The 13,262-nt window shown below is 38.8% G+C and overlaps 2 protein-coding genes across 2 annotated transcripts; both read right to left on the bottom strand.

Moving 5' to 3' along the window:
• Nucleotides 1-1,424: 1,424 nt before the first annotated feature.
• On the bottom strand, nt 1,425-7,041 carry LOC138652280 (uncharacterized). The gene is made up of 2 exons (XM_069743050.1): nt 5,906-7,041; nt 1,425-2,709 (listed from the first exon to the last, which is right to left on the bottom strand). The coding sequence occupies exons 1-2, from the start codon at nt 6,888-6,890 to the stop codon at nt 2,570-2,572; spliced, it is 1,125 nt and encodes a 374-aa protein (XP_069599151.1). The 5' UTR covers nt 6,891-7,041; the 3' UTR covers nt 1,425-2,569.
• Nucleotides 7,042-8,266: 1,225 nt separating this feature from the next.
• On the bottom strand, nt 8,267-13,251 carry LOC138650886 (uncharacterized). Its single transcript, XM_069740742.1, has 2 exons — nt 12,206-13,251; nt 8,267-9,009 (listed from the first exon to the last, which is right to left on the bottom strand). The coding sequence occupies exons 1-2, from the start codon at nt 13,188-13,190 to the stop codon at nt 8,870-8,872; spliced, it is 1,125 nt and encodes a 374-aa protein (XP_069596843.1). The 5' UTR covers nt 13,191-13,251; the 3' UTR covers nt 8,267-8,869.
• Between the last annotated feature and the right edge of the window lie 11 nt (nt 13,252-13,262).

The following is a 13,262-nucleotide window of genomic DNA, read 5'->3' as shown; positions in this document are numbered from 1 at the left end:
ATCGCACGGGGGGGTGGGGGGGAAGGCACCACCCACATCGCATGGGGAGGGCAAGGCGGCGTACACATTGCATGGGTGAGGACAAGGCACAGGGAACACAGCAGGGACAGCGCCACCCCTGAAGTGAGCGTTACTGATGACACTTCATTTCAAAGAGGGGGCAGAGGCTGTGACAGTGACCGCAGCCTCTGCCTCCAGCTCTGATGACTAGGGTTGAGCGACTTTTACTTTTTTAGGGTCGAGTCAGGTTTCGCGAAACCCGACTATCTCTAAAGTCGAGTCGAGTGAAATCGGCCGATTATGGCGTAAAGTCGGGGATCGACCGAAACACGAAACCCAATGCAAAGTCAATGGGATTATTTATTTTATTTTTTTTCTTCTCTCTCTCAATTCAATTCAAATGAGCTTTATTGGCAGGACTAAGTACATGTTAGCATTGCCAAAGCATATGGTAAAAATACGGGGGTGGGGGAGGGGGCATATAGAGGTCCAGGGAATATCAAATTCCTTTTAGAGGATAGGGGATGTTTCCAGGGTGGGGTATAGGAGTCCATGACATATCAGGCTCCTCTTAGTCTGTGGCAGGCACTGACATATTCCGCTGCTACGGTTGCTGCACTTTCCTCTTCCCCCAGTATTATTGGCAGTTTCTCTTCCTCCTCCTTGGAGGTGAAGTCAGGGAGGAGATCAGACAGCCTCTTGAAGTGAGTGTCCCTCACTGCGGAGTATTTGGGGCACCTCAGCAGGAAGTGAGCCTCATCCTCCACGGCCTCCTGGGGGCACTGCTGGCAGAGTCTGTTCTCTCGGGGCTTGGAACACCTAACCACCACGAGATAGGAAATCACCAGGAAGTCATACAGCATATAGGATTAATAGTATGCCTTTATTTAAATGAAGTGGCAATTTATACAAATAATAAAATGGATATTTTCATAAAAAGATTTTTGATAAAAACAAACAAAACGCAGGAACAATGCTATATGGTGCCCAAGACTACCTCAAATATATATATATATATATGTATCACTTTATATGGGCATATAAACAACTCCTCCAGGATATATAATACCACTACTCACTGTGTCATATATATATATATATATATATATAAAAAAATGTAAAAAAATATATATACCGTATGTGAAAAAATAAAAAATTTTTAAACTAAAAAGTCACATATGACCTATAAAAATGTGAATTGTTATGTGTGTGAAAACTCTAAAATGGTGAAATTTATGAAAAAACGACAGATTAGATACAATAAAAAAAATTGTGCATATAGAAATCTTTTATATAAAAGTAAAAAATAAAATAAGGTGCCAATAGTGATGTAAATACAATGACACAGCGAGGTATATTATCAGAATGGGAGAGTTGAAATAGCACCCTATATTCGAACGTGCCATTATACAAATGACCATAAACAAGTACTCTCTATCAAAACATGCCCCAGTACATATAATTAAAAAGTAATACGCCCACAGCGAGATATAACCTTACATGAGGATTACTGCAACCACTCACTGTGAGATATGTGTACCACATATAGAGATTATAGCAGCATGCTTATAAAAGTGCCCAGGTGCTAATATAGCGTGCTCACACAGCAGAGTAGGATACTAAATGTCTGCTTACTGCATAAAGGAGTGCCCCACTATAGCCAGTTATTATAGATAGATATCCATATGGGCAAATAATTGTAGCAGAGTGACATGTGGCAATACCTGAGAGATGAGGCTGGGTCCGGGACCTGCGTGCGCCCGACGCGCGTTTCGGAAATATTACCTTCGTCAGGGGGTAGTGAGTGGAGATCCCAGAGGGGTATTTATAGGACTTTCACCGAGCGCTGCGTCCCGGGTACGTGCGGCGCATGCGCAGTCTGGAGGTCGGCAACTTCCGGTCCCCGCATCACATGGTCTGTCAGCACAGGAGCGGAGTACCTGGCATGACATAGCAACCATGGATGCAGAGCGCCGGGACTCACCGACACGGGCCGGGCATGCGCACTACCAGGAGCGCAGTGTGGGAGAAGCGGTCCCAGACTGTAAGAGACAGGATAATACAAAATTGGGGAAATAAATATATAAATCTAACATAATACTTGGGGCTATCTTCTCCTTATGCCGGATAAGAGGGACATAGTTATATGGTGCTGCAGCAGTTTATATATAATTCACTGCACCGTATAAATCCCAACAAATGTCATGTGCAATGTACGCCTTTGCTGGATGGATATGTGTAGTATAATAGCAATAATATATTACTCTGCTGTACCATATGTCCATGCATTACTACATCAAATCCGGTGTATTGCATGTACCTGTTCCAGCGTATAAAAACGTCATGTGTGCCATAATTGTAAGCACATGATGACAAAAACACTGTGCCAAGCATATATGCGATTATACAAGATTATGTGAACCATAAAGGTAACAATATTATACTAAAATCATGTATAAATAGATCACCCATAGCCATATGCCCAGTGATATAACACGGATATATACATAGCAATATAGAATACAGTTGTGCACCAGAGCAATACACCTTCTACAGATATTATGTGTTCTTATTTTCTTCCTTCTTTGACTGTCATACAGATGATTGTAGGTTCCACCAGTGCATCAAGCCCTGCAGTCAAATCGTCCGACACACAAGCAAGAAAGCTCCACATAGAATCCCAATCCATCAGTGGTAAGTGTATAGAAGCTACAAATATAAACGTAAAAATTAGGGATCGTAACATCACAGTTAAAAGAATAAAAATATATTTTTTTAAAAGAATTTATTGAGGAAAAAATTTTTTTGTATCCATTAAAACACTTAAGAAAATAAAGTCTAAAAAGGTTTACAGGTAGGTTATAAAAAAGAAGCGAAACTGAGATTTTCGTTCAATCCTTTCGGTGACACCGTCCCTAAGGTCCATATCCATTTTGTTTCTTTTCTGGCTAAAGCTGTACTTATTTCACCCCCTCTCTCATTTATTTGAATCATGTCTATGCCGGTTACTCTCAACAAGGAGGCATCACAACCATGGTGCAATTTAAAATGTTTGGGAATCGTTTTTAAGGACGAAATCTCCTCCACTTCTTTGGCAGCTAAAATTCCCAAAACATGCTCCCTGGTGCGTACTTTGAGTTGTCTAGTTGTCATCCCTATATACACCAGGGAGCATGGGCACGTGGCATGATAAATGACGGCTTTTGAGGTACAGGTGATGGTCTGTTTGATTTTATACAAAATAGTGCCATTATGATTACAAAAACTACTAGTTCTATTAATGTTGGTGCAAGCTACACATTGTCCACATGGCTTGCATCCCGGTATGGTTTTCGTATTTGTAAGAAAGGATTGTATTTCTGATTTGTAGGGATAATGACTTCTGACAAGTTGGTCCTTTAGATTTTTGGATCTGCGATATGTAATATTACATGTTTCCCCGATATATTGTGTTAAAAATCGGGTCAGTTTTTAAAATGGCCCAAGATTTGTTAATATATGTCCTCATTAACTCGGTTTGGCCATGGTATTGGGTGATATATCTCACTACCTTGTTGTTTTTCTGGGGTCTTGTCCCGTACAAAGCTTGATGTCTAGTTGTATGTTTAGCACGGTTATACCCCTTTTTCACTGACCGCTTGCTATATCCTCTTTCCAAGAACCTTTCTTTAAGGTCCATAGCCTGATTCTCAAAGTCTACTTCATTTGTACAGATTCTCCTTAGACGTAAAAATTGTCCTATTGGTATTGAATTAACCCCTTAGTGACCGAGCCAAATTTTTGAAATCTGACCAGTGTCACTTTATGTGGTAATAACTCTGCAACGCTTCAACAAATCCCAGTGATTTTGAGATTGTTTTTTCGTGACACATTCTACTTTATGATAATGGTAAATTTAGTTCAACATTTTTTGTGTTTATTTATAAAAAAAATCAAAAATTTGAGAAAAATGTTAAAAAATTAGCAATTTTCTAAATTTGAATGATTATCCCTTTAATCCATATAGTCATACAACAGCAAACCATTAATAAATAACATTTCCCACATGTCTGCTTTACATCAGGACCATTTGTAAAATGTTATTTTATTTTGTTAGCATTTTAGGAGGTTTAAAAACGTAGCAGCAATTTTTCATTTTTTCAAAGAAATTTACAAAATTTATTTTTTTAGGGACTTATCCATGTTTGAAGTGACTTTAGGGGTCCCATATATTGGGAAACCCCCAAACGTGATACCATTTTAAAAACAGCACCCCTAAACATATTGAAAACTGCTGTCAGGTAGTTTATTAACCCTTCAGGTGCTTTACAGGAATTAATGCAAAGTGGTATGACAGAAATTAAAATGTGTATTTTTACCACCTAAATATTGCTAACTTCTAAACAGATTACTACAGCCGTCAGACTCTAAGGCCGCTATATGGTCATGAATTGCCATGGCAAACATCAGGACCGCAAAATCATGATCTGAGGGCACCAATTGGGATAAAGAGGAAGCCCCCACGCTCTGTTAACCATTTATAATGATGTAGTCACTATTGACAGCAGCATCTAAGGGGTTAAACAGATTTAGAAGGTGCAAATACTGATCGTGGCTGGTGCAGCAAGTTGTCAGCTATAGTGTACAGCCGACAGATGATGGATTGGCATCTGTATGGGGATACTATTCTCTTATATCTAAGGTCAGTTAAAAGACGTATTGGCGGTCATTAAGGGGTTAATCATGGTTGGAGGGTGCGATGAAGAAGCATGTAGTAGTGCGTTCACCGCCGTAGATTTGCGAAAGATATTGGTATATAGGCAACCACTCTCATCCCTATATACACCCACATCCAAAAATTCCATAAAATCCGTGTCACATTTGTATGTTAACCGGATATTTAGCTGATTCTGGTTCAGATGTTCCATAAAGTTATGTAGTGAGTCCTTAGTACCCTGCCAGACAAAAAATATGTCATCAATGAACCGCACCCATATCGGGATGCGGTCCATTGACGACTCAAGTCCGGCATGAAATAAGTCCCTCTCCCACAGCCCCAGGAACAGATTAGCATAAGATGGCGCAAAAGATGCGCCCATTGCTGTTCCCTGGAGCTGTAGGTAGAGGGACCCCTTAAAAAGAAAAAAATTTTTTGAAAGTGAAAATTCAAGTATTTGGACTATAAATTGTCTCATGGATGTGGGTATAACTGAGGAGTTTAAAAAATATTCCGTCGCCCGAACCCCATCGCTGTGGCGGATGTTCGTGTACAGACTCTCAACATCACAAGACACTAAAAGTGTGTCCTCTCCAATAAACAGGCCATCAATTTTTTTCAAAAATTCATTTGTGTCTTTTATAAAGGATGGTAAGCTCTCGACTAGGGGTTGTAATTTTGAGTCAATGAATTTGTTAATTTTCTCCAAGTAATTCCCACATCCCGATATGATGGGTCTGCCAGGCGGTGTTTCTTGATTTTTATGGACCTTTGGTAATAAATAAAAGGTCGGTACGGTTGGTTCAGGTACTTGAAGGGCTGTATATAGCTCCTTTGAAATGACCCCTATTTCCATGGCATCTTTTAATATCATCAAGAGTTCTGTTTTAAATTTCCCCAGGGGGTTGAATGTCAGTTTTTTATAGTAAATATCATCCCTCAACTGGCGAAATACCTCGGATTCATACATCTGCCTAGGCCAGATCACGATGTTACCCCCCTTGTCAGCCGGTTTTATTACCACATCATTTAATTGATCCAAATTTTTTAGAGCTAATTTCTCTTTTTTATTTAAATTTTCAGCACAAGGAAAGCGTGGAATTTTATCAAATTCTCTGCTGACAGTTTTAACAAAGGTGTCAATGATGGGACAGGCTGACAAAGGGGGAAACCTACGAGATCTCGGCCTAATGGATGAAGGGATCTTACCTCCCAATGGCTCGTTGTGCTCTTGGGCCAATTCCTCCAGGGTCTCTAGTGCCTCTTGCTCCGCCTCTGTGGGGAACAATTTGAATAGTTCTTCATTATGAAAGTGTTTTTTAAACATTAGTTTCCTGGCAAACAAATGTAGATCTTTGATAGCTATAAACTTATCAAACTGTGCCGTGGGACAAAACGTAAGACCTTTTTTAAGAACATTAATTTCAGATTCAGTTAAAACATGATTACTCAAGTTAATCACCTTTAAATTATTATCAGCATTTGGTCGATAATTCCGTTTAGCCGGTGTATATCGAGGTTCACGTTTACGTTTTGGTGTAGACGCCATTGAGGCCAGAGTAGAGACAGAGGCGGATGAGGAGGCACCAGAGACATTCACCGGGGCAAGATCGGATGTTGTGGAATCAAAGCGGTCGCGTGTATTACCATCTTGTTGCTGCTTCCGCCACCTGTAAATTTTTCCACTAGAGAAATCTCTTTGATCCCTTATTAATTTACTTTTCTGGGTGGTTTGGATATCTTTAATCCATTGGTCCATCTGTTTTTCAAGTAAACCATCCATAGATGATAATTGTTCAGCTGATAAACAGTTCTTTGCTTTCACATATACTTCATCCAATAATTTATCAATATTGCTTATATTTTGGGAGTTATATTGAACCAACAATTCCATCAACTGCTTAGACGCAGTATTGCACACTCCTTCCCAGCTTTTTATAAAGCCCTCATCAGTAACAGGAAAAGCAGGCGTGACATGTATCCTTAATCCCCTAGGGATGAGTTGGTGTTGAATATAATTCTCTAGAAAAGCCTTACTCCACCAGGCCCTAGTTCTCTTGTACGTCAGATTTTTAATATTTTTAAAAAGATCATCAAATTGCAAACCGTCTGTAACCACGATGTTCGTATTGCCATTTGAAAATACGGCATTGATCTGTCCCTGCCATGACAACTCTCTGGCTTTGAAATCCATATCCAGATGAAAAGGAAAAAGACCTGTGCAGAACACAGCAATATATGGTTAAAAGACACAGTGCCCCTATTATAATCACAATTTGAACTCATACAATAGTATAATAATTTAAAAAATACTCTATAAAAAGGGTGCGCTGTGCAGATTTCAGTGAATGAACCACTGATGTAAAGGGGTCAGAACACCTAACCACCACGAGATAGGAAATCACCAGGAAGTCATACAGCATATAGGATTAATAGTATGCCTTTATTTAAATGAAGTGGCAATTTATACAAATAATAAAATGGATATTTTCATAAAAAGATTTTTGATAAAAACAAACAAAACGCAGGAACAATGCTATATGGTGCCCAAGACTACCTCAAAAATATATATATATATATATGTATCACTTTATATGGGCATATAAACAACTCCTCCAGGATATATAATACCACTACTCACTGTGTCATATATATATATATATATATATATATATATATATATATATATATATATATATATATATATATATATATATATATAAAAATGTAAAAAAATATATATATGTGAAAAAATAAAAAATTTTTAAACTAAAAAGTCACATATGACCTATAAAAATGTGAATTGTTATGTGTGTGAAAACTCTAAAATGTTGAAATTTATGAAAAAACGACAGATTAGATACAATAAAAAAATTGTGCATATAGAAATCTTTTATATAAAAGTAAAAAATAAAATAAGGTGCCAATAGTGATGTAAATACAATGACACAGCGAGGTATATTATCAGAATGGGAGAGTTGAAATAGCACCCTATATTCGAACGTGCCCTTATACAAATGACCATAAACAAGTACTCTCTATCAAAACATGCCCCAGTACATATAATTAAAAAGTAATACGCCCACAGCGAGATATAACCTTACATGAGGATTACTGCAACCACTCACTGTGAGATATGTGTACCACATATAGAGATTATAGCAGCATGCTTATAAAAGTGCCCAGGTGCTAATATAGCGTGCTCACACAGCAGAGTAGGATACTAAATGTCTGCTTACTGCATAAAGGAGTGCCCCACTATAGCCAGTTATTATAGATAGATATCCATATGGGCAAATAATTGTAGCAGAGTGACATGTGGCAATACCTGAGAGATGAGGCTGGGTCCGGGACCTGCGTGCGCCCGACGCGCGTTTCGGAAATATTACCTTCGTCAGGGGGTAGTGAGTGGAGATCCCAGAGGGGTATTTATAGGACTTTCACCGAGCGCTGCGTCCCGGGTACGTGCGGCGCATGCGCAGTCTGGAGGTCGGCAACTTCCGGTCCCCGCATCACATGGTCTGTCAGCACAGGAGCGGAGTACCTGGCGTGACATAGCAACCATGGATGCAGAGCGCCGGGACTCACCGACACGGGCCGGGCATGCGCACTACCAGGAGCGCAGTGTGGGAGAAGCGGTCCCAGACTGTAAGAGACAGGATAATACAAAATTGGGGAAATAAATATATAAATCTAACATAATACTTGGGGCTATCTTCTCCTTATGCCGGATAAGAGGGACATAGTTATATGGTGCTGCAGCAGTTTATATATAATTCACTGCACCGTATAAATCCCAACAAATGTCATGTGCAATGTACGCCTTTGCTGGATGGATATGTGTAGTATAATAGCAATAATATATTACTCTGCTGTACCATATGTCCATGCATTACTACATCAAATCCGGTGTATTGCATGTACCTGTTCCAGCGTATAAAAACGTCATGTGTGCCATAATTGTAAGCACATGATGACAAAAACACTGTGCCAAGCATATATGCGATTATACAAGATTATGTGAACCATAAAGGTAACAATATTATACTAAAATCATGTATAAATAGATCACCCATAGCCATATGCCCAGTGATATAACACGGATATATACATAGCAATATAGAATACAGTTGTGCACCAGAGCAATACACCTTCTACAGATATTATGTGTTCTTATTTTCTTCCTTCTTTGACTGTCATACAGATGATTGTAGGTTCCACCAGTGCATCAAGCCCTGCAGTCAAATCGTCCGACACACAAGCAAGAAAGCTCCACATAGAATCCCAATCCATCAGTGGTAAGTGTATAGAAGCTACAAATATAAACGTAAAAATTAGGGATCGTAACATCACAGTTAAAAGAATAAAAATATATTTTTTTAAAAGAATTTATTGAGGAAAAAATTTTTTTGTATCCATTAAAACACTTAAGAAAATAAAGTCTAAAAAGGTTTACAGGTAGGTTATAAAAAAGAAGCGAAACTGAGATTTTCGTTCAATCCTTTCGGTGACACCGTCCCTAAGGTCCATATCCATTTTGTTTCTTTTCTGGCTAAAGCTGTACTTATTTCACCCCCTCTCTCATTTATTTGAATCATGTCTATGCCGGTTACTCTCAACAAGGAGGCATCACAACCATGGTGCAATTTAAAATGTTTGGGAATCGTTTTTAAGGACGAAATCTCCTCCACTTCTTTGGCAGCTAAAATTCCCAAAACATGCTCCCTGGTGCGTACTTTGAGTTGTCTAGTTGTCATCCCTATATACACCAGGGAGCATGGGCACGTGGCATGATAAATGACGGCTTTTGAGGTACAGGTGATGGTCTGTTTGATTTTATACAAAATAGTGCCATTATGATTACAAAAACTACTAGTTCTATTAATGTTGGTGCAAGCTACACATTGTCCACATGGCTTGCATCCCGGTATGGTTTTCGTATTTGTAAGAAAGGATTGTATTTCTGATTTGTAGGGATAATGACTTCTGACAAGTTGGTCCTTTAGATTTTTGGATCTGCGATATGTAATATTACATGTTTCCCCGATATATTGTGTTAAAAATCGGGTCAGTTTTTAAAATGGCCCAAGATTTGTTAATATATGTCCTCATTAACTCGGTTTGGCCATGGTATTGGGTGATATATCTCACTACCTTGTTGTTTTTCTGGGGTCTTGTCCCGTACAAAGCTTGATGTCTAGTTGTATGTTTAGCACGGTTATACCCCTTTTTCACTGACCGCTTGCTATATCCTCTTTCCAAGAACCTTTCTTTAAGGTCCATAGCCTGATTCTCAAAGTCTACTTCATTTGTACAGATTCTCCTTAGACGTAAAAATTGTCCTATTGGTATTGAATTAACCCCTTAGTGACCGAGCCAAATTTTTGAAATCTGACCAGTGTCACTTTATGTGGTAATAACTCTGCAACGCTTCAACAAATCCCAGTGATTTTGAGATTGTTTTTTCGTGACACATTCTACTTTATGATAATGGTAAATTTAGTTCAACATTTTTTGTGTTTATTTATAAAAAAAATCAAAAATTTGAGAAAAATGTTAAAAAATTAGCAATTTTCTAAATTTGAATGATTATCCCTTTAATCCATATAGTCATACAACAGCAAACCATTAATAAATAACATTTCCCACATGTCTGCTTTACATCAGGACCATTTGTAAAATGTTATTTTATTTTGTTAGCATTTTAGGAGGTTTAAAAACGTAGCAGCAATTTTTCATTTTTTCAAAGAAATTTACAAAATTTATTTTTTTAGGGACTTATCCATGTTTGAAGTGACTTTAGGGGTCCCATATATTGGGAAACCCCCAAACGTGATACCATTTTAAAAACAGCACCCCTAAACATATTGAAAACTGCTGTCAGGTAGTTTATTAACCCTTCAGGTGCTTTACAGGAATTAATGCAAAGTGGTATGACAGAAATTAAAATGTGTATTTTTACCACCTAAATATTGCTAACTTCTAAACAGATTACTACAGCCGTCAGACTCTAAGGCCGCTATATGGTCATGAATTGCCATGGCAAACATCAGGACCGCAAAATCATGATCTGAGGGCACCAATTGGGATAAAGAGGAAGCCCCCACGCTCTGTTAACCATTTATAATGATGTAGTCACTATTGACAGCAGCATCTAAGGGGTTAAACAGATTTAGAAGGTGCAAATACTGATCGTGGCTGGTGCAGCAAGTTGTCAGCTATAGTGTACAGCCGACAGATGATGGATTGGCATCTGTATGGGGATACTATTCTCTTATATCTAAGGTCAGTTAAAAGACGTATTGGCGGTCATTAAGGGGTTAATCATGGTTGGAGGGTGCGATGAAGAAGCATGTAGTAGTGCGTTCACCGCCGTAGATTTGCGAAAGATATTGGTATATAGGCAACCACTCTCATCCCTATATACACCCACATCCAAAAATTCCATAAAATCCGTGTCACATTTGTATGTTAACCGGATATTTAGCTGATTCTGGTTCAGATGTTCCATAAAGTTATGTAGTGAGTCCTTAGTACCCTGCCAGACAAAAAATATGTCATCAATGAACCGCACCCATATCGGGATGCGGTCCATTGACGACTCAAGTCCGGCATGAAATAAGTCCCTCTCCCACAGCCCCAGGAACAGATTAGCATAAGATGGCGCAAAAGATGCGCCCATTGCTGTTCCCTGGAGCTGTAGGTAGAGGGACCCCTTAAAAAGAAAAAAATTTTTTGAAAGTGAAAATTCAAGTATTTGGACTATAAATTGTCTCATGGATGTGGGTATAACTGAGGAGTTTAAAAAATATTCCGTCGCCCGAACCCCATCGCTGTGGCGGATGTTCGTGTACAGACTCTCAACATCACAAGACACTAAAAGTGTGTCCTCTCCAATAAACAGGCCATCAATTTTTTTCAAAAATTCATTTGTGTCTTTTATAAAGGATGGTAAGCTCTCGACTAGGGGTTGTAATTTTGAGTCAATGAATTTGTTAATTTTCTCCAAGTAATTCCCACATCCCGATATGATGGGTCTGCCAGGCGGTGTTTCTTGATTTTTATGGACCTTTGGTAATAAATAAAAGGTCGGTACGGTTGGTTCAGGTACTTGAAGGGCTGTATATAGCTCCTTTGAAATGACCCCTATTTCCATGGCATCTTTTAATATCATCAAGAGTTCTGTTTTAAATTTCCCCAGGGGGTTGAATGTCAGTTTTTTATAGTAAATATCATCCCTCAACTGGCGAAATACCTCGGATTCATACATCTGCCTAGGCCAGATCACGATGTTACCCCCCTTGTCAGCCGGTTTTATTACCACATCATTTAATTGATCCAAATTTTTTAGAGCTAATTTCTCTTTTTTATTTAAATTTTCAGCACAAGGAAAGCGTGGAATTTTATCAAATTCTCTGCTGACAGTTTTAACAAAGGTGTCAATGATGGGACAGGCTGACAAAGGGGGAAACCTACGAGATCTCGGCCTAATGGATGAAGGGATCTTACCTCCCAATGGCTCGTTGTGCTCTTGGGCCAATTCCTCCAGGGTCTCTAGTGCCTCTTGCTCCGCCTCTGTGGGGAACAATTTGAATAGTTCTTCATTATGAAAGTGTTTTTTAAACATTAGTTTCCTGGCAAACAAATGTAGATCTTTGATAGCTATAAACTTATCAAACTGTGCCGTGGGACAAAACGTAAGACCTTTTTTAAGAACATTAATTTCAGATTCAGTTAAAACATGATTACTCAAGTTAATCACCTTTAAATTATTATCAGCATTTGGTCGATAATTCCGTTTAGCCGGTGTATATCGAGGTTCACGTTTACGTTTTGGTGTAGACGCCATTGAGGCCAGAGTAGAGACAGAGGCGGATGAGGAGGCACCAGAGACATTCACCGGGGCAAGATCGGATGTTGTGGAATCAAAGCGGTCGCGTGTATTACCATCTTGTTGCTGCTTCCGCCACCTGTAAATTTTTCCACTAGAGAAATCTCTTTGATCCCTTATTAATTTACTTTTCTGGGTGGTTTGGATATCTTTAATCCATTGGTCCATCTGTTTTTCAAGTAAACCATCCATAGATGATAATTGTTCAGCTGATAAACAGTTCTTTGCTTTCACATATACTTCATCCAATAATTTATCAATATTGCTTATATTTTGGGAGTTATATTGAACCAACAATTCCATCAACTGCTTAGACGCAGTATTGCACACTCCTTCCCAGCTTTTTATAAAGCCCTCATCAGTAACAGGAAAAGCAGGCGTGACATGTATCCTTAATCCCCTAGGGATGAGTTGGTGTTGAATATAATTCTCTAGAAAAGCCTTACTCCACCAGGCCCTAGTTCTCTTGTACGTCAGATTTTTAATATTTTTAAAAAGATCATCAAATTGCAAACCGTCTGTAACCACGATGTTCGTATTGCCATTTGAAAATACGGCATTGATCTGTCCCTGCCATGACAACTCTCTGGCTTTGAAATCCATATCCAGATGAAAAGGAAAAAGACCTGTGCAGAACACAGCAATATATGGTTAAAAGACACAGTGCCCCTATTA

The sequence above is a fragment of the Ranitomeya imitator genome, chromosome 10 (genome assembly GCF_032444005.1).
Source record: "Ranitomeya imitator isolate aRanImi1 chromosome 10, aRanImi1.pri, whole genome shotgun sequence".
In the NCBI taxonomy this organism is placed as follows: Eukaryota; Metazoa; Chordata; class Amphibia; order Anura; family Dendrobatidae; genus Ranitomeya; species Ranitomeya imitator.
Note: the sequence above shows the minus strand (reverse complement) of the source record. Positions and strands in the feature narration are given on the sequence as shown.

Bases quoted from the DNA above. Each gene is read 5' to 3' on its own strand.
- LOC138652280 (XM_069743050.1), bottom strand. From the start codon at position 6,890: ATGGATTTCAAAGCCAGAGAGTTGTCATGGCAGGGACAGATCAATGCC. The intron at 2,710-5,905 runs GTAAGATCCCTT...TTATATTTGTAG, and splicing joins GCACAACGAGCCATTGGGAG to CTTCTATACACTTACCACTG.
- LOC138650886 (XM_069740742.1), bottom strand. From the start codon at position 13,190: ATGGATTTCAAAGCCAGAGAGTTGTCATGGCAGGGACAGATCAATGCC. The intron at 9,010-12,205 runs GTAAGATCCCTT...TTATATTTGTAG, and splicing joins GCACAACGAGCCATTGGGAG to CTTCTATACACTTACCACTG.